A 20,630-nucleotide genomic window follows, 5' to 3' on the forward strand; every position below is an offset into this window, starting at 1 on the left:
TGATGTTTTGTCAGCCTCAGAGTTGGTACACAGTCACAGACCAAAGCATTAACACTCAGACAGCTCTTCTACCGAGCAGAGTCTGTGGGAGACCAGCTTGAGAGAGCTGACAGAGACATCAGTAATTAAACCCTCAGTAATTACCCCCACCCCCACCCACACACACCTTTACAGATGCAAAACTACACTACCTGAAGTACTATACTAAGCACAATACTAAGTACCATAAGTGCAATTGTTCGATATTTTACACATTTCTAAATGAGATTTTACTCATAAAAGCTCCTATACTATATATATATATATATATATATATATATATATATATATATGTGTGAACATTCACTCCTTTAAATGATACAATGATAGCATAACATCATTTTCCATTTATATCTCTTATATCCCTTACTACAGAGTAGCAGGACTGTGTTTTTTTCACTGAATACAGGTCTTACTGAAATGTTTATATGAGATGTTTGCATTTAAATGTTTTTGAATGTAGAGAATACATCATCAGTTCTGTGTTAGTTTCAGATTTTATGAGCTTGAGCTGATTGGAGACCTTGATTAGGACAAGTAGCATTCTATACCTCCTGTGGTTCAAGTGTCCCAAGTCTGGTTAAGTCAAAGTCTACACACCCGACATCATCGCCAACCACTTCTGTATGCCTGTGACATAGAAGATCATAATCAAACTTTCTGATTGTTAATGGATTACTGATACAGCCTGATGTGCTGGAAGTGGATCTACTGTCATTAGCAGACTATTTCACCCAAAATGACCCCAACATCAGATGATCAGTGCTTTAATAATGTCCCATTGTGTCTAAGACCCTGCTTCGCATCAAGTCTGAACCCAGAACAAAGTGACTCTCTTTGGGTAGCAGCTTATACTGTCATGTGGTGACATGTCCTGCCATCTGAACTGCCAGTCATCCAGCGTGGGCAGGACACCAGTGTTCTCTTCAAGCATCCATTGAGAGCATCTTGAGCATCTTTTCAGTTATGTAGATTAGGGTGAGTATTCCAGAAGTTCTCAGTGTAGTCCTGCAAGACCCTTGAACAACCCACTTTTCCTAGTTCACATGCATGTTTATCTTTTCCTGGTGCACATACATGTTGTACAAGAACAAAACAAAAAGCTGGTCTGGCTACAGCTCCACGTGGACTGCTACTAATGTTTAGTAATCTATGAACTCTTAAAACACACTCTGTTTGAATGGAAGCTGCCTAAAATTTGCAATTGGTCAAAGGTTTTCATTTTATTTTGAGTTCAGGTATCTTGACTAATGCATCTTACCAAGAGGTGAATGAAACATGTTGGGGATATGACATTTAAAATTAAACTGACCAAAAAATTAAAAACTGGAAACATACTGTAGGTATAGTAATTAATCACAATATTTCTTGAAGGGTATTTTGTCCGTCCATAACCAGTAGTGCCCAAGGACATATATGGCAAAGTTTTCACTGCATGCTGTCCTCCAGCCTTATCAACATGATATATACACCTGTCAGGTCTGATTGCTTAACATTCTCCTTTGCTCATATTGTAGCATTCAACAGTGTTGCCTGGCTAGTAGTTTGACAAGATGCTGATAGCAGAGTGCCTGTGTGCCCGCTTACATTTTATTGTCATTGGGGAGACAACCCATACTGCACTGGGAATAAGGCACTGTGTGTAATGTGTAACTTATTTTAAGCATAGTTGGAAGACAATATGGATGATGATTATTCTATGGCAGAGATATTTTTAAATTCAGAAGTCTTTGCTGAATCTTACAGTAGCATTCCTATAGAAATAATCATTTACATTTACATTTTATAGATTATTTACAATAATAAACCATTAAATTCTAACATTATAGATTAACTGCATTTCAGTCGATAACAGTACTGTTTAAATCCAGTTAGCTGTGATGCACAGTGAAGTATATGGTGATCATCATCGTGGAGCACACAACCTTGAGAGATATGAGGGAAACTGGGGGTGGGGGGGGTACATGGTTTTGTATGTGTGTGTGTGTGCGTGTGTGTGTGTGTGTGTGTGTGGTGCGGAGGGAAGGTAACGCTCTTTCTAGGCAGAGGGTGTGAAACTGGTGCGCACTGAGGATGTGTGAGGTAGTATGTGGTAGACATTCGGTTTCTTAGCAACAGCCCACGTACAGGGGAAAAGGAGAGATATGGAAGCAAAGGATCCTCTAGTCTGATTTTATCTACAGAATGACATGTCCTCCCACTACCGATGCACTGATACCATCTTTAGAAAGAGGCACATGCTATGTCTTTCTGGAACTACACAAAATAGTAAAGCTTCTTTTAACGCTGACTTATGCCGCTTAAATATAAAAAAAAACTACTCTGTGGCTACAGTGTAGAGTTGGTGAAAGGAACTCTCGCAATGAAAGTATGACCAGTTAAAACACTTTGTTTTCTAATATTTATCATAGAGATTTTTAGGCTGGTTAGTAGGTAGGTAGTTACTAAGATGAGTGATTTCATCTTTTACCATTTACATGCAGTAAAGGATAAAGAGAAGAAAAATGGGTTAGAGTATAAACAAACACACAGCAGTTTACCCACTTATGTTAATATGTTTCAGGGGTTTTCCACTGGCTCATGTGTTAGTGTGGCTCCATCCTGTTTTACTTACACCTAAACCAAAAGCTAACTCTCACCTTTCACCCTTAAATGTTTTTGTTTTAGTTTATTTTTTCAGATTAAAGCTGCGTTTGTTTTCCTCCTGCAAGCACAGAAAAATTAGCCCAAGCCTTTTCCTCTCCTATCTATGTTTCTACAATGACAGTAGAACGAAGTACACACACACACACACACACAGGCATCAGTTTGATAACTCGATCCTATTTACAACCCTTGACTCTCTAACGCACCTGATTTTTCACTTTTCCCCCACTTCTGTTCAGCACTCACAGCAAAAATAGACAGAAGCGCACGCAAAATCAGCCATGGAAACTCAATCATCCTGGCAACTGCCTCGATGCACACCACCTCCTGAGCTGCCCCGCTTGCCAGATCGTTGGATTCTGCCTCCCTTCCATCCTCCCTCCCCCCAACCCCCCATCTGTCTCTAAGCTCCTTGGGAGGTGAGAATGGATTTGAGAACTCCCCCAGGCCTGACACTGCTCCGGTCCCCTTTCTTGCTCCATCTCTCGCTCCCTCACTCATTCTTTTGCTCTTTATCTCTCGCCCTCCCTTCCTCGCTCCCTCCTTCTCACTGTGGCAGATGGTGATTTATCAGTGAGAGCATCAGTGCAGGGCACAAGCAAATGCTCGTGATGCTCTCATGCCTCCAGACTCTCTGTTTGGGAACACGTCGGCACAACCGAAGGCTCCCTTTGGCCTGGAAGCTGCTGCCATGCCTTTTAGACGACACACTCGTAAAAGCTTGTTGATGGCGACAGGTCTTTGTTTTGTTCTCAGAACAGGACAGGGAAATATCATATTATCCACATGTCCATTGGAATTACCTCATGTTTAAAATTCCCCATTGTTTTTATTGTTGTTTTAAATTTATGCTCATCCATTTCTCTGTGGTAACATTTGTAGCCAAGGATTAAAAATGCCTCTTGTTGATGTTCACACAGCATCACAAATTCAAGGCCAGATACAGACATGTTCGGAATCCTTTCATTCTGGTGAGACACTGAATATGCTCCTGCACATAAATTCCTGCATGACGACTGACAGCCAGTAAGCCAGATCAAATAAACAGGAATAGATGCACCAATAAACAACTATGAGTAAGATAATTAGCACAGTGTTGGAGAGACACGCAGCACAGCTCAAACGTAAACACACAGGAAGTAACAAACACAAACAGTACCAAACACACCACCACATTCAGTGCGGAGGTAAAGTTAGCTAGAGAGTGTAAATCTATTTCATATGTCCTACTCTCTTTTTTCTTTTATTGTCTCTCTTCTCCTTGGAGTAGGTAAACAGTAAGACAGAAAGACCTGGAAGATGAGGAGTTTAGTGTGTGTGTGGGGGGGGGGGTTAAAAAGAGAGAAAATTATATAACAATCCAGCAATCCAAGAAATTGGATCCATCAACATCTCATAACCTGAGGGATTCGTCAATGTTCCTTCTGTGCTTCTTGCAATAACACAAACACACACATACACACACAATCTTGTCATGGATGTCACACAGCTGGGAACTTGGCACTTGACATCTCAGCACAGCTTGTTAAGAGCCAAGCATGTACTCACAAATACATGTTGCCCAGTTAGTTTGCCCAGGCTACTAGACACAGGTTACTGTGCAACTAGCACTGTTAAAGATCTCAACAAAAATGTCTGTTCTAATGTCAGCACGCACCATAGTACAGCTAAGCAGCCAAGCAGCATTTAGGTTCAGACCTTTGTTAAAATCCAAGTGCCCCACAAATCCATTAAAATTCAATCTTTTCTGGGTGTTTATGACTATAGATTTATAAAATGGCACCCTTGATCTGTGGCTGCTAATAATTGATCACAGGCCAGCGATGACTTTTCACTCTCTTTATATCCTTGCTGTTAAAGCTGTCACATTTTGTCATGTGGGATATGCAGATGCTCCATTAGATAGATTTCAAAGATGAAAGAACTGTGATTCAGAAATAGCTGGCCCATAAACTTCATCTGTTAACAGGGTTAACAGAGGCATGGCACAATTGTAAATTCTCATAATTAAATTATCATAATAATTGTGTTATTATCACAAACAAAATCTTTAAATAAAAAAAAAAAAAAAAGTGGTGTGTTTTAAACTAATATGCGTTTAGACTGCATTGCTATTTGCTCCTCTGATTGTCTCAGGAAGAATTACACCACAGTAGGTCTGACTTCGCAATGTTATTATCTCCACTACTCCATCTATGCATAAACTTGATTGTTAGATCAGTCTCCTGATACAGCACGTAATTGTCACGGTTGGATACAGATGAGTAATACATCTTTCAATTACCCGTAAAAAGAGATATTCCCACTATAGTGCACATTGACTACAGATCCAGTCCTAGGGAGGCTACTTTAACAACCCCTAACAGGAGAACATCATACTCCCAAAAGGATGACATACAAGGGATGGGAATATGACACTACAAGAAATAAAATTAAAACCAGAAGCTAGCTAGATAGCTAGCTACCAGAGCTGATCTATGTTCTACCAAAACTTGGCACCTTCTTGCAGTATTTAAGTCTGTCATACTGTACAGAAGCTGTGAAATTAATCTTTCCTAAATTTTGAAAGGAAAAGATGTGCTTTCCTTTTTGGTATGCCAACATCCTAGCAAAGACTTTCTGCAGTTAGCCGGTAGATGGGATACGAGGCGAGCTGTTAAACCAATGAAATACAAAGTATCTGCTTTGACATGTATGTAACCCAGTGACATACTGAAGTAATAGTGAAAATTGGAAAGCAACTAGCAGTTCAGTTCACTCCAGAAGGATGACAAATGATGCCTGTCCAGGTGTACTGCCATTTGTAGGACAGGGACCAGAAAAACCAAACTGTCCCCTCTAAACCTGGCCACCTTATGCATTCTTTATTCATGCATATGCTAGCTAGGATTGACATAGGTTCCAAGATGTATTGTTCTTGAAGTGAGTGTGCTTTTGATTGTTCGCTGTATTGCTCAATAAAATCATGATTATTATACCATTAATATATTAATCCCATACAGTGATGTCATTATATGCCCAGTTAAAAATCATATGTGAAAATACAATTTTGCCCAAATAAATAATCAGATGGCAGGAGCCCGCTGTGTGTTCAGTGTGACTCCGTGTAGAAAATTGGACATGCTATTGCTCCTTAAGAAGGAGTGTGTGCACGCCTGTCCTTGTATGTGCATGTGTGTGACTGTATGCACATGTGTACATGTGTATTTATGTAAGAAGATGCAAACAATCTAAAAATAGCCATGCTTATGCCACCCTCCGCCATGCATACATTGCAGCAAAGACACTCATAAGAAGCTTATGAACCCTACAAAGGTATGCTTTTATGTTCTATTTCAAGTACAAGATGCTCCAAAATGTTTTAGAAATGTATTGATATCTTAAACAGTGTTGAATTATCATATCAGTTGTTCTTTTGAACAGCTGATTGAAACTTGTCAGTGGTTACGATTTTACTACATTACATATAGTGCATGAGCACTACGTATTATGTAACATAAGCATTGCATTCCTAAGAAGGAATCCAATATCCATTCTTTCTTGTCTATGTAACTATAGAAAACCAGAACATGGCAGGCAAAAATCAATGTGTAAAGAGATTTACAACTCACCCATTTCTGTGTGCAGCCCTCAACGTATTTACATTTATTTCTAACATTAATGGCATTTCCAAATAACTTTGTATTATTCTAACACAAATTATAGGTATTTAAATTCAGCTAAAAAATCAGTTGTTATATGTCACTGTGTGTGTGTGTGTGTGTGTGTGTGTGTGTGTGTGTGTGTGTGTGTGTGTGTGTGTGTGTGTGTGTGTGTGTGTGTTTCTAAAGAGCAATATCACTGTAGAGACACCTGTCCAAGAAAACAGCTCACCCAGGAGCTGAATTTGGATTAAGGAGTCATCCGTGAAAGCTTCTAGGAAATAACTTCTAAATTCCTCCAGCCTATGGCCCAGGATCCATTAGAATAGGGTCTTGCTGCTCACTGTCACTGAGTCTCAACCACTCCAGTCGATCGCCGTGAGCAAGATTTAAAGCATTCTGTTTCATGCAGAGTGCCTGTGTCAGGCCCTTGTTGATGGCTCAGTCGGAAAGGCAATCAAGTAGGAAGAGGTTTAACCATGAGACTTGCTGATGAAGGTCAAACATGTCCTGATCAATTAGACGGTAACCGCATCTGGATGCACATCTGATGCAAAGGAGCCCGTGTGCTGTAATGGTGTGCAAGGTAGATGGCTGAGTCACTGGACCAATCGATGAAACAACCACTCAGATGGTCTCTTAACAAGATAAGCCAGCACATTTTTTGCAGTGGTGATTAAGATACTTCGCAGAAAATGGGCTGTGGAAATGAATGAAACCTTTTAGCTTAAGACAAAGATTCATAAAAAATGCTTTTTTTAGCGGCCTTTTAAAAAGGGGTTTGTGCCCTGATTCATTGCATACATTTTAATGTATATTTCTACCATTGATAAATGAAAGATTTACCAAATTCAAGGCGAGAGGAAAGATGAAATGAGAATATATTTGCCGACCTGCTTAGTCTGTTCCAGAGCAGAATGGGCAGAACAGGGGCATGGCTGGAAACAGAGAGAGCAGGAAGCAGACCATATGGTGCTCTGACAAGGAGGAGGGGGATGATTTTGAATAAGCTTTTATTCCATAACAGCCAATACACAGAATATATGTACTAAAATTGACAAAAGGTCCATTCTTAGTCAATAAATATACTAAGTGCAGTTTTTCATCTCGTTTCTGTAAAACTAAGGTTATTGCCACCAGTGGTGGTCGGTACGCCCCACTAAATCCCCATGTTTTTGATTTCTCTCATTGATCTGTAAAAAGGAAAGTCAGGTTTCATTACTTCCACTTGCCAACCCCAACACAACGCTTAAAAAACCCTGCCGCATCTGTCTGCCTATGCCCCAGGAGAAAGTTAATCAGCTGACCTTTTCCAACACAAGAAGTGCATGAGCCGTTTGCGATTGTGAATTGCAGTAGGCTCATCTGTATTGCCTTCGGAGACTCTTTTAACATGCTTCTGCTCAGGGGTTCGGTATAATGACTGGAATGATGTGCAGCAGTGTGAAATTGCCATCACTGTAGTTGTGAAACTAAAGCATGTGCTCACTTACACTTTCGTCTGCTCCAGGAACAATGGCAGGACCTTAAATGAAGCTGGGAGTTGCGGGAGTCAGCTAAACTTGCACTGGAAATAAAATCAGAGTAATCAGTGTTTTGCATTCAAAATGCAAATGACGCTAACGATATACACTCAGCCTAAATGTGTTTGGGAGGGATTGATTTCCTTATGCTTCCTTATCTGCAGTGCCACCAGGGTTCCTGTAACAATGTACACAAATTAACTCAGAACTGAAACAAAATATTTACCCAGTGATTTTTGCAATAAATTATACATGTGACAAAAGCAACAAACATGTCTCACCTCATGCATCTATCAGATCTATTCAGGGGCACATCAGTCTGCAAAAGAAAACTTTAAATCCTTTTACTATCTGCTACTTTACGCATTCCCACATTCCCCCTGGTGTCGCCCCACATCGTCATTTCTTTAGCTCGCTCTCTCCAGAGTCCCCTAGACCAGTCCATAGCCCCCCGATTGCTCTTAGATCCTCCAATGAGTGTATGAGTGTGAAAGCTTGCGCTTGTGTGTGTGTATGTAAGAGCGCGCGAGTGTGCGTTATGCCTGCAGCTTCCCAGACATCAGCAGCAGGTTGAGATTAGGCACGCACAGAGAAGGAAAGAGAGAGAAGGAGAGAGGCACTCCTTCACTACACCCATTAAGGGAACTTTACGATAACCAGCTCTGCCCTACCAGACCTTGGTAAGAATCTGATTTTGCTATCTCTAGATTTTCTATCTCTAGATGTCTAGATTTCCCTCTAGCTCTCTTTCTCTCTGTTCCTTTCTGATCTGATTTAGTGTATATTGCAGCCTACTGTTGCTTTGCCTCTTTTCTGATCCAGGATCAGTATCAGAGCAGTTATCTGCACACTTCACCAGCTTCTGAACCTGCACCTATGGTTTTTTTTGTTGTTGTTTTTTTTTTTAAGATTTCATTCAAACTACAAAGCAGTCACAGGATGCCAGCTGAATTGTTTATCTGTTTATCTTTCAGACTGGTTTGCAGTCTCTGCCTCTTTGGTATCTCACCATATCTCCCTTTCATGCAGTCTTTTCCTGGATCTCTCTCTCATTCCCTCTCTCTCTCTTTTGCTTGAACGTTGCTTAGTTGCTGATGTTAGTAGTAGAGAGAATGAAACGAGGTAGACTGTGACTTTTTGATGCAGGGCTTTGGACACACACACACACACATATACACACAAACACACACACACACACACACACACACACGCACGCACGCACGCACACTCACACTCACACACAGCACGCGTGGGGTTGATTTTACCCAAGCCAGGGAACACACTCTCTGTCTCTGGATCTGCACGATCTGCATTCTCCCCCTCAAAGAGACAGAGAGGAATGGATGAATTCCAGAGTCTTTGTTTCTCTGATGATGATCAGATATGGATTAGTATCGATAAGAAAAATTTCTCAAATGTCAACCACACTGTGTGTGTGTGTGTGTGTGTGTGTGTGTGTGTGTGTGTGTGTGTGTGTGTGTGTGTGTGTGTGTGTGTGTGTACATCTGTGTTTAGGATGAGAAACTGTCAGTTCTCTTATAATTGTAATAAGGAATAATGGTCCTTTTTGTGCATAACATCTTTTTACCGCATAGTAAAATCTCTGTCCTTTTGGTTAATGCCCATCTTAATAATGACATCACACATGTGATAGGAATCTACTGACATGATTGAGAAGGCAGAGATGAAAGTAGAGCAGAATTACTGTATGTAATATGTTTCTCAGCCTTTGTTTCGTCTCCCCCTCATCTCTCTCTTTCTCTCTATTTCTAATTCTTTGTGATCCAAATAGCAAACTACATGTGTTCAGTTTTTCACTATGTATTTTTTAAGCCATAACAAAAATAACAGAATACATACTTACATTCTTGGCTCACTTACAGCTCATAATGAGCCTAATGTGGTTTTGTCATGAGGTCAGTGTTGTGTGTTAATAGAAATAGCTCATTACAAGTGCTTTTGCTACAGTAATACAGTATGTGAACATTGTGGGTTTTTTTTTTTTAAAGTATTTCTTAACGTAGTATAATTAGTTAAGTCAGTTTTAGTCACAGCCGTATGGTTGTGTGTTTTGTTCAGAGGAAATAACTAAATACAATTAGAAATGAATCATTATTTTTCTCCCTAGAAAAGGGCCAGTTGCTCCTGCAGTGAGCAGTTAATTTCAAGAATGTGTAATCAGATACAAAACCTCTTTAGAGCTAACAACTGAACTTACCTTAATATTTTTTTTTCAGCCAAAACGGAAAGATACTATTACAGAAGTATATTGCAGTCTCAAATTAATACATCAAAATTCATTTAATCTAATTAAAGGGTGGAGTTTAGTGGGATAACGGGTGGCTATGTGAAAAATATTAATGCTGAAAAAAGTTCAAGAAGATGACACCCTAATCAGGTCACAAGTGTGGCACCTGAGAGTCTTCAGTAGATGACAGGACACTTCTGAAAAGTGCATTCATACCACATGGCACAAACTAAGTGTTACGCAAAAATGCCAGCTGGTTGGAAGCTGGTATTGTTTCCCACCATATAACACTCCCATTTTTTAATGAGTCTTCCTAGTTCTCTTCAGAGCAGAGTACCAGCACAGTAGTAGAGGCTTTACCTGTCACGCTGAAGAAGCAGCGAGCGCTGAACCGTCTCAGCCAATGCAAATGAAAACGTTGCCTGTCATGGGCACCGCAGATTTGTCAACACACTCAGGAGGGAGTGCTAAGAACTCAACTCTGTGATGTGAGCGAGCAGACAGCAGACTGAATGCTGGGCCCCGTAACAACTGGTGGCAACAGCACCCTGTCTCCCTTCTCTCTTAATGAGATAGTGGCCAATTTGTGCAATGTCATATTTGAGAGTTTGTTTATTATAGCACACTGTCAGGATCAGTCACTGACATTTGGTATAAGTGGGCTGGTGTCTTTTGTGATGGGATGGATATTAAGACAGTGTAATAGGGATATGACTGCAGCATTACAAAATACTGGCTTGTGCGGGTTGATAAAATATTACTTACAAAATATGCTTATTTAAATAAGTCTAACGTGAACACACTGGAAATCAGATCTCAGATGAACCTTGGCAGTATATAGGCTCATAATGAAAGCGGATTCTGATTGTAGCACCAGTAACAGTATTATATTATCTAACAGCAGTGAGGGTGTTGTGTTTTTTGATTTAGGAACATAACAGAAGTAGGTTGGCCAATTTTTTGACAAACTCCATAACAGGATTATATTTGCACCAGTATTTTAATAGCAGTAACAGTGTTGTATCCTTAACAGAAGAATATCCGCATCTGTGTCTCCTCACAATGGGTCATTAGGCCTGTGACAGATGATGCTTTACCCAGTTACTACAGCTGGGGAATCTTCAAAGTCCAATTCAACACAAGTGCTTCAAATTCCTGAAAGAAATGTTTAACAGAGAATAGTACACCACTTAATTATAAAACGAAAATTGCAGGTAAAATTTAGAATTTCTTTCATCTATCTCATAAAATGCTATAAAAGTATTTAAATAATTAATTTTTTGTTTGTTTGTTCATTTATTAACTTCCTTAAATATGTAGAGAAAACCAAAAGATTTGTTGCTGAATTTAGATTTATATTAGTATAGTGATTATCACCTTATTGTCACCTTATTATTTCAATTATTTTACACCTTTCTCCATCTTACTAAATCGAATTCATATTTTAATCAGTTAAAAGTGTACTTCTCTAGGATCATGTCACATCTGCTGCTGCTCTTTCTAGCATGTTTATATTGTCAGTTGTAGGGTCCAGGGAGTTTATTAATACTAAAATTCTTTTTAAAATTCTTTAATTGCATAATCAGCCTTTCCCATTTTGCCATCTTTGTTCCATTTCACTGAATGTATCATCAGCTAGCACTCTAAAACAGATGCTTCTGATAGCTAAACAACAGGGGCTCATTAACCTGTCAATATAATGAGAGAAAAATCTTATTTGCCTTTGTTTCCTATTGCTCTGTCTTACAGAAGGCAGGGTTGTTCAGACTCAGCCTGTCAGGTTCAGCATGTGTGCCAGTATCTGCCTGAGTGGTTCAGTGGCACCTGCCAAATAAGACTAAGAGCTGTTGGAGAGCCACACAGAAAGACACAGAGGTGAGACAGAGAAAGAGATGTGGAAAAGAGAAAGAAAGAGAGAGAGAGAGAGAGAGAGAGAGAGAGAGAGAGAGAGAGAGGGAGAGAACATAACTCTGGAGTATGTCGTCTAAGTGCAGTGCTCACAGCAGAACTCTGCACACCTTTTATCTTGCAGGTCAGCTCAAACCTGTCTTTGTCTCTGTCTCCTGCCATTAACAGAGTGCAGGACCGTGCTCATAAAAGCAGATGTGGCATATGTAGAGGAATAAATGTTTTGGTAGTGTGTCGCTACACTGGCTATCGCTGTTATACCTGTTGAGTCACCAGGAATGCATTAACACAGGAATACATCAATGTGTTAACCCTAGCAACAGTAATGGACCACCATACTGTTAAAGCTACTATTTCTATAGTGTATATATTTTACTGGTTATTTTGTATCATACTTGGGAAGAACATGTTAGTGTGTTCAAATGTGTGTATGTGGGTGTGGGTGTGTGTGTGGGGGCGGAGGTGTAAAAGAGATTTCGGTGTAATCATGCCCTTCATTGATATGATAATAAAGTAAGCTCTCTGGCCTAAGGGCAAGTATTTTAAGATTGAAGAGGTCTTATCTGGCATGCCACATGTTCATATAGTGCATTCCTCTCTCTCCCTTTAATGCTCTGAAATAGATTTTCTGACATACAGTATTTCGAGGCTTTCCTACAACATGCACTTGGGTTCAAACATTACCTAAAACCCTGGTGTGATGTGTGGTCTAAATAGTAATTCACACAGCCCTTGATCAAAGGGCTTAAATGCTGGTGTCCAGTTGTCTGGACACAGATAGTCCTTTTCAATGCAGACTGCTATCCAAATAATTCGGCCTAGACTAAGCTTCATCTGCCCGTGGGAGAATATCCTGGAGGCTTTAGCAAATGTGTGAATGTGTGATATTTTATTATTCAGGAAGTCCTTCATGGTAGTTACTCAAGTGAAAAGTCAAGCAGAAGTAGACTGCATTCACAGAGGGCTCATCGCTAAAAATGGGGAAAAATTGGGGAAAAACGGGAAATACTGGGAACCCAAAATATCAGTTCAATTGATATGTTCAAAGGGAATTATTCACTCTTTTTTCCACCCAGTTTGGCACATGGGGTCACTTTGCTCCAAGAGCATGAAATTTACTGCATCCTCCTGAGCTGTATGGAGAGTATGTGCATTACACCATTATACAATAGGACAGTATGCGTCATTACTTCACTTTTGCTGAACACTCAAGTATTACAGAGGTGCTGTCTCCTAGGTGCCTGTGATTTAAGTGACAGCTGGTTTCCTTATCTATCTTGGTCATTTATAAATCCAAAGCACTCTAGCATCTTTCCTGTTTTCAAGATACTCCAAATCATCAATCCTGCTACGTTTGGGTTAAAGCACACAATTTCTTGCATTTTAATGTAGATCTAAGCAATTATCATGTTTTTTCCACTTAGTTGCTTTGACACATACTCCAGGTTAAACTTGATTCAAATAACTGGTTTCACCCAGCTGCTGAAATATTTCTTCTCCTATTTAATTTTATAATACAGATTCTCATCAAAAACATGGACCAGGTGAAAATGCTTCTCTTTGATTTCTACGTGTGACTGCTCTGCCATTGTCTGTCTCCTTTCATTTAGTTCTCTGTTTTTCAGAGACCCAGGACATACACCTGGGCTCATGCTTTGGGAGATGAAAGCTGCATGCTGATTTGAATAGATTAGCCTGTCAAACAATGAATGCACAAAAGATGCAGCAGTGTTTTTGAATGCAGTTTTTTCCTCATAATTGGATGAAATATATAAGATTCCAGGTGAGTAACTGCAGTGTACTGTAGTAAGAGATGTAGAGATATTCAAAATTGTGAAGTACACAGAGTTTCCAGAGAAACAGAACATTTTGGACAGAGATCCTTCATCAGCTGTGCAAGGAAAGTGCTTCTGAAATAGTAGCAGGAGGAGTCACTTTATATATGAAAAAGTAGATGTTGAAATCATATCATTCATTCCATGGGGTTCTAAAGTTGCAACAGTGTAGATCAGTTATTTTTCTTTGAGTTTCCTGATTTCATTGTTGCTATAGCAACAACTGGCAATGTATACAATATGTCATTAGTGCAGTGTCCATTAGTATTAAAATGCCTTACCACTGGAAACAACAAATCCTTAATTCTGATGGTCTGAAGGTGTTTAACAAACCGATGAGCAAGCCTTCGCTTCGTTTCGCCAATATAAAGCTGATTACATTTCTTACAAGTAGACAACTCCCACAGTGATGCATGAGGAGGAATGGGTGATGATAACTGATCCTTTTGTGCCAGTTATTTTAGCGACTGTGTTAATAAATGTACATGTAGCACATCTAGAGAGGTTGCAGGCTACAGTACCACAGACATTATGTGAATGATCATTTATTCCAGTCTTGATGAGCATGTAGTTGATGTTTTTGTCTCATCTGTAGGAGATTAGTGGATCCTTAAAAAAGGATGCGGTCTCTGCATCGTCCTGGAGGATTCTGAAGTGTTTAAGTGTAATGTCAGCTACTATTGTATTTGTAGGATGATTTGTTAATACCAAGGGAATTCTTTAGTCTTAACAGCAGATAGTTTATAGGTCAGTCTGTCTACTCTTCCCTTGTTCTCTTGGTACTGACTTATTCCCTTGATGTTGACTCATCTCTATCTATCTATCTATCTATCTATCTATCTATCTATCTATATATATATATATATATATATATATATATATATATATATATATATATATATATGCACAGATGATGAGGAACCATTGACTGAAATTTTTACAAATTCTATGTCTCTCACTACTGTATTGTGCAGTTACTCCCTTACGTACACATATACACACACTTGAACTTTAGGGTTATAATAAATGTAATGAATTTAATGTAATATTGATGATCTGGAAGCAAGCAGGAAGATACCAGCTAAAAGTTGCATTTCATTATTATTATATTATACATTGCTATGCCAATTGTGAGTATCTTGTTAATTTAGTCAAAACATAACTCATCACTGTGAGAGAGGCAGTGAGTCCTCTCTATTTTTAGAGTAAGCTCTGCTCACTTTGAAATCAGTAAAACATAAATTCAGTTTTTCTGGCGTCTCTGGAGATCTCATTATGGGAAATCCCGTTTCCCATTATTATTCATATTTCTCTCACATGTTCTGGAGAGAGATTCGTTCTCTCCTTCTCTCTGTGTGTGGACTGGAGGCGGCACTTGGTTATTGCCTTATGGCTCTCTTTGTAGCGGAGCCGTGGGAATACTAAATGACCCTCAAAAAACAGAGCGGTAGCAGAAGAGTGGCTGGCTCATGCTCAGACTCAGGTGCAGCTTACATGTGCAAATTTAAGTGGTGAGACATAATCACTAGCCCCTACTATTTCATAAAATCACTTATGGACTGCTGTTTTACAATAGACCTTCTTGGTCTCTATGACAGATTACTAGGAAAGCATCAGGTACATACCTTAAACATACCTCTAATGGTCTCCTGGCTTAAAAGGAGAGCATTTTATTGTTAAAATGTATCATTAAATATTAAACATATTAAATATCTTGTACAATACACTGTGATTTTGGAAAACATTTTAGAACATTCTACAAGCTTATCTGCTCTACAAAGACAAAAGGCGTTGGAGATAGGCTGTACCATCCAAAATTTTAAAGACATGACTCTGTATGGAAAGTAGTCCATATGAAACTATATGAAACACGTTTTGAATCTATATGCATTTTTAATATTGCATTACTTATATTGCATTATTTATGTTGTGTGTTTATAGGAATAAACATTTAAGAAGTCATGAAAATCTGAGAATCAGTTAAATTTACACTGAGGTGTCGATTCAGTTTCTGTTAACCTGTGTGCTGAAATTACAGTGTGGTGTCGAGTCAGTTTCTGTTATCCTGTATGCTGAAATTACACTGTGGTGTCGAGTCAGTTTCTGTTATCCTGTGTGCTGAAATTACACTGTGGTGTCGAGTCAGTTTCTGTTATCCTGTGTGCTGAAATTACACTGTGGTGTTGAGTCAGTTTCTGTTACCCTGTGTTGCTCTGATTCACTCTGCATCTTATTAAGTGCCTCTCTGCAGGCAATGGAGTCTGAGCCTGTTATTAGTCTTCTCATTGTAGTACACACACCAAAGGCAGTGATATATTCAGTTTTGATCCTGCCTCCTACTGGTACTTGCCTACATAATAATTATTATTAATGAGAGAAAGCACACTATTTGTCTGTACAGCCAGCCCTTACACTAAGCCCTAAAAGTAAAAGTCTTTAATAAAGATAAATGAAACAGACTGTTTATTCTAATGTTTCCCCTGATCTAACACCTGATTTAGGTAATTAGTTGATCAGAGTTGAATCACCTGTGTTGGAGCAGGGAAAACAGAACCAGGATAGTGTTTTGTAGAAGGCAGATCTGTACAGAGAAAGAGAGAGGTGGAGGGAGGGAGAGAGAAAGAGGGGGAAAGCGTGAAAGGTGCGGTCATTTTCTGCTTCTTTTTTCAGCTCTAGTGCTTCACAGGAAAGTTGAACGAATTTAGGTGAAATTAGGTGACATTAAATTGACCAGATTCCACATTTATGGTCACTTTTGTCATTCTAAAACACAGCTGACACAACATTGTATGTGTCTCTCTGTTAGTAGTTTATCGATAGTACTGCTTTTTTCATGCAATAACCAACAGAAAAAAAGAGTTTGTTATGTGCATGTTAGGATCTACCTACTGAAATTCTATAGTTTATATGTTCATTAGTATGATAATAAAAGTAAACCTTTCATGAATGTAACAAAATCCATTACTTCATTACATTCGAGCATCAAATACATGTACCAAAAGTGCAAAAATCTTTTGAAACCCAAATATTTTGCCAAATATTTTGTCACAAATTAATTTCAAGTACAGAAATTTTGAGACAATATTTTAACTGAATCTTGGTTTAATGGAATTAAGTCATCTTATTAAACTCATTTAATTCTCCATTCCACACCTTTGGTGAATGTGTTCCTATGCTCCTGACCTGGACATATTTCTCTTGTCTTCCTGCAGGAATGATGTTACCAGGTGCCAGGCCCTTGCTGTTATGCATATTGTGTCACTTGGCAGCTTCTTGGGCTTTCGCACGCATGTCTGACTCAACAGAGCTGCGCTCTGCCTTTTCCGTCGCCCGCACTAGCAGCATGGAGGGTGGCCCCAAGATGGTCGTCACCTTTGACAAGACCTATGTGAACATCGGTGGTGACTTTGATCCGAAAACAGGCCTGTTCCGCTGTCGCATTCCCGGAGCGTACTACTTTTCCTTTACGGTGGGGAAGTTCCCACACCGCGACCTCTCTGTAATGCTGATGAAGAACCGCAATGAGGTGCAGGCAATTATCTACGACGAGAACGCTGGCTCCGAGCGCAAGGTTCAGAGTCAGAGCGCCATGCTGCAGCTCGATTTCGGAGACACCGTCTGGCTCCGCCTACACGGTGACCCACATTACGCAATCTACAGTAACACAGGCCACTATACCACATTCAGTGGATACCTGATCTACCCAGATGTCTACACCTTCCAGGAACCGGAGAGAAAAGGAACTTCTGAGGAGAACCAGGTCCATACCCCCAAGCAGGCAGGCCATGAGGAGGCTGCAAATACAGAAAAGAAAAATGAGGAAATTAAAGAGGAGAGGAGGGCTGAGGAAGAGGAGGAGGAGGAAGAGGATGAACAGAGGTCTGCTTTCTCAGTAGGTCGCACCCAGAGTATCGTGGGAGTGGACAGAGCCTACCCAGAGCACAAGCCAATAACATTCGACACGGAATTCGTCAACATCGGCAGCGACTTCAATGTGAGTGGTGGCGTCTTCACATGCCGTGTGCCCGGTGCCTACTACTTCTCGTTTAATGCCGGCAAGCTACCCCACAAGACTCTGTCAGTGAAGCTGATGAAGAACCACCTAGAGGTGCAGGCCATGATCTATGATGACAGCGACACTGAAAAGGCCTTACAGAGTCAGAGTCTGATGCTGCCGCTGAAAAAAGGGGACACAGTGTGGCTCTATAGTCACCAAAGGGATGGATTTGGAGCCTACAGTAACCATGCCAAATACATCACCTTCACCGGATTCTTGGTGTATCCAGAGCTCCCCCACAATGAGTCACAGCTACGGAAGCTGGATAAAGTGCTGTAGACTGAACCAAGTCACTGGTCTATGTCTGTCCATGTGTGTGGTCAAGGAAAGCACTTAGTTGGGCGTGGGTCACACCCAAGTAAACCCTTTCCTTTAACCCACTGTTGTGAACTCTTGCAGGGATACCTTGTGGTCCTGTTCTGTCTTTTTTACACTCTGTGTTTCTGTAATTTCTCTAGTTTGGTCATTTTTTAAGGTGAAGAAAATATGATACAAGTACAAAAGCATAATAACAGATAATATTGTAAACCAAATTAACAGTTTGGGCAACAAAAGAAGTGTATACGTGTAGCATCAGTGATCCCCAATCAGACCTGTACACTGAAATTGGTGTCAGGAGGAATTTAAAATCATCGAGATGACATTTTCAACATGCTCATAGGTAAATCCTAGACCATAGTCAATTAGGATTGCATCCATTCTACAATTAGCTGATAAGTGTCAAAAATGACAAAAAGTGCAGATCCCTGACCATCACCGTCTAGTTTCAAAGTCCTAAAACTGCATGCAACTTTAGCTTACAACTTTTTGCTTTTGCTTTTCCGTTTTGTGCATGAGCAGTTTGCATGTGTATGCTAATACTGTTGACCACTACTTTGACTAAGACTTCCCTTGCTGAGATTGCACCTGCTTTTTTTGGTGTCACAATCCTTTAAAAAAGGTGTAAAATGAAGGTTAGGCATTGCTGGGATTTCCAATTCTCTGTGGAGTTTTTTATGCAAACAGAATTTTATGCTTTTAGCAGAAGTAACCACAGTCACACTGATTATCTGGCTAAGAAACAATTCCTAATTCACTTAAATGGAAACAGTTTGTTTAAAACCACAAGTTTTGCTTGCCTTGCATGCTAAAGTGAAATTTTTAATATATAGGTAGAAATGTGCATACTTCCATTTTGCAAAATACTTGTCTGTTTTCCAACCATTTCTATTCAAGTGAATGTTCATTTTTATTGTGTGATCGATTTGCACTGTAACACATGATCATAAACAGAAACGTCATGAACAGGCTGTAAAGGCAACGTTGTGTGTGTTTGTGTTTGTGAAGCCTGAGCTTATGCTTAGGGAGACTCTGTACTATGTTAGCAGTGTTTAATGGATGCTTTTGTGAGCTACACCAAAGCTCAAAGCAAGCAAACAATAAATTTTTAAAAATTATATATATATATATATATATGAACAGTCCCATGTGTTCTTTCATTATCCTTCACAGCTGAGTAAATCATAATCATGAAAAGATTAAAGAAAACAAAATTGTAATTTTACATAATTCAGTTTTGGGAAATGTGTGAGGATGAATAATAATCTTATAAATAATAATAATAAACTTCAAGAATAATCAGTCCACAACGTCATAAATACATAAATAGTACATGAAGATTTAGTATGTGAAGATTTCATGTCAATATCTTTACTACACACCACTTAGTGTAGTTGTCCTTATGAAGAACTAGACAAAGACTTACTGTAGTTCAAGTGTAGTTAAAGCTACACCATAAAAACAAGGGAGCCAATAATGTTGCTATATATTTTTGAGGTACTAAAATTAATTTTAGTAACATTTTATACAAAATAACCATACCAGAATTGAATCATTCACCTTTTGGAGGATAATGTGGCTCATTTTGAAAGGTGTACAATCACTGCCTGTAGTCCAGCTGTTGGCATGTGCTAGTTGTCAGTCACCCTCATAGTCAGGGTGTCCATTCATTCTTGGTCATTTTGTGACTACAGGAGTACTGCTGACCCAGTATTATTTGAATAGTGGGCCAATAATATTCTCAACACAACCATAACCTTGACCTGTTGTGGGAAAAGTAAAGTGTATGGGTGTATCATGGGTGTTTCTGCAAGTTTTTAAATAAGTAAATTCACTCACTCATGTTTAGCAAGCTGAATTCCATAAGGGGGCACTATAAGCATTCAAGTTGTTTTTGCATATATCAATAAAAGTGTGAGAGTACCAGAGTTCCACAAATGCACATATTTGCAGTAATAATAGTTATGTATACGAAGCAGAAGACCCAAAACATACCATTTCTATGTTCATATGTACTTCTGCAGCTGATGCATGTCCACAGTACAAAACCCACCAAATGTGCTGTGTAAGAGTGAAGCTGTGCCTTAGTGGCTCTGTGTGTTCTTGTCACATGGGTCAATGTCACTGCTGGGGTGGGAGAGACCTGTCACACCAAATATACCCAACCCTCAGCAGTCCTGTGATCTCACACTGACCACTGATGAGAAACTGAAGAACGGATGGCTGCTGTGTTCGGCCACAAATGTGCAGTACAGTCAAAGGCTATAACTGTATGGTGTATAACTGTACAGCTAATAAATGAATGTTTATAGAAAAAATGAGTTGTGAGAATATAACCTCCATCTGACTGCATAATTCATAATTTCATGAGTGCAAATGTAGCTTTACAGGAGAAGCAGGCACTTCTGATCAGGC

General features: G+C 39.5%; 1 protein-coding gene across 1 annotated transcript; it reads left to right on the top strand.

Annotated features, from left to right (window-relative positions):
* The first annotated feature begins 8,370 nt into the window (after positions 1 to 8,370).
* Positions 8,371 to 19,360, top strand: c1qtnf4 (C1q and TNF related 4). Its single transcript, XM_027008923.3, has 2 exons — positions 8,371 to 8,529; positions 17,053 to 19,360. Exon 2 carries the CDS (start codon positions 17,055 to 17,057, stop codon positions 18,174 to 18,176), a length of 1,122 nt encoding a protein of 373 aa, XP_026864724.2. The 5' UTR covers positions 8,371 to 8,529; positions 17,053 to 17,054; the 3' UTR covers positions 18,177 to 19,360.
* The last annotated feature ends 1,270 nt before the right edge of the window (positions 19,361 to 20,630 follow it).

The sequence above is a fragment of the Electrophorus electricus genome, chromosome 23 (genome assembly GCF_041902795.1).
Source record: "Electrophorus electricus isolate QZ-2024a chromosome 23, ASM4190279v1, whole genome shotgun sequence".
Taxonomy (NCBI): Eukaryota; Metazoa; Chordata; class Actinopteri; order Gymnotiformes; family Gymnotidae; genus Electrophorus; species Electrophorus electricus.

What these genes read in the sequence shown, in the direction of transcription:
- c1qtnf4 (XM_027008923.3), top strand. Translation starts at nt 17,055, where the DNA reads ATGATGTTACCAGGTGCCAGGCCCTTGCTGTTATGCATATTGTGTCAC.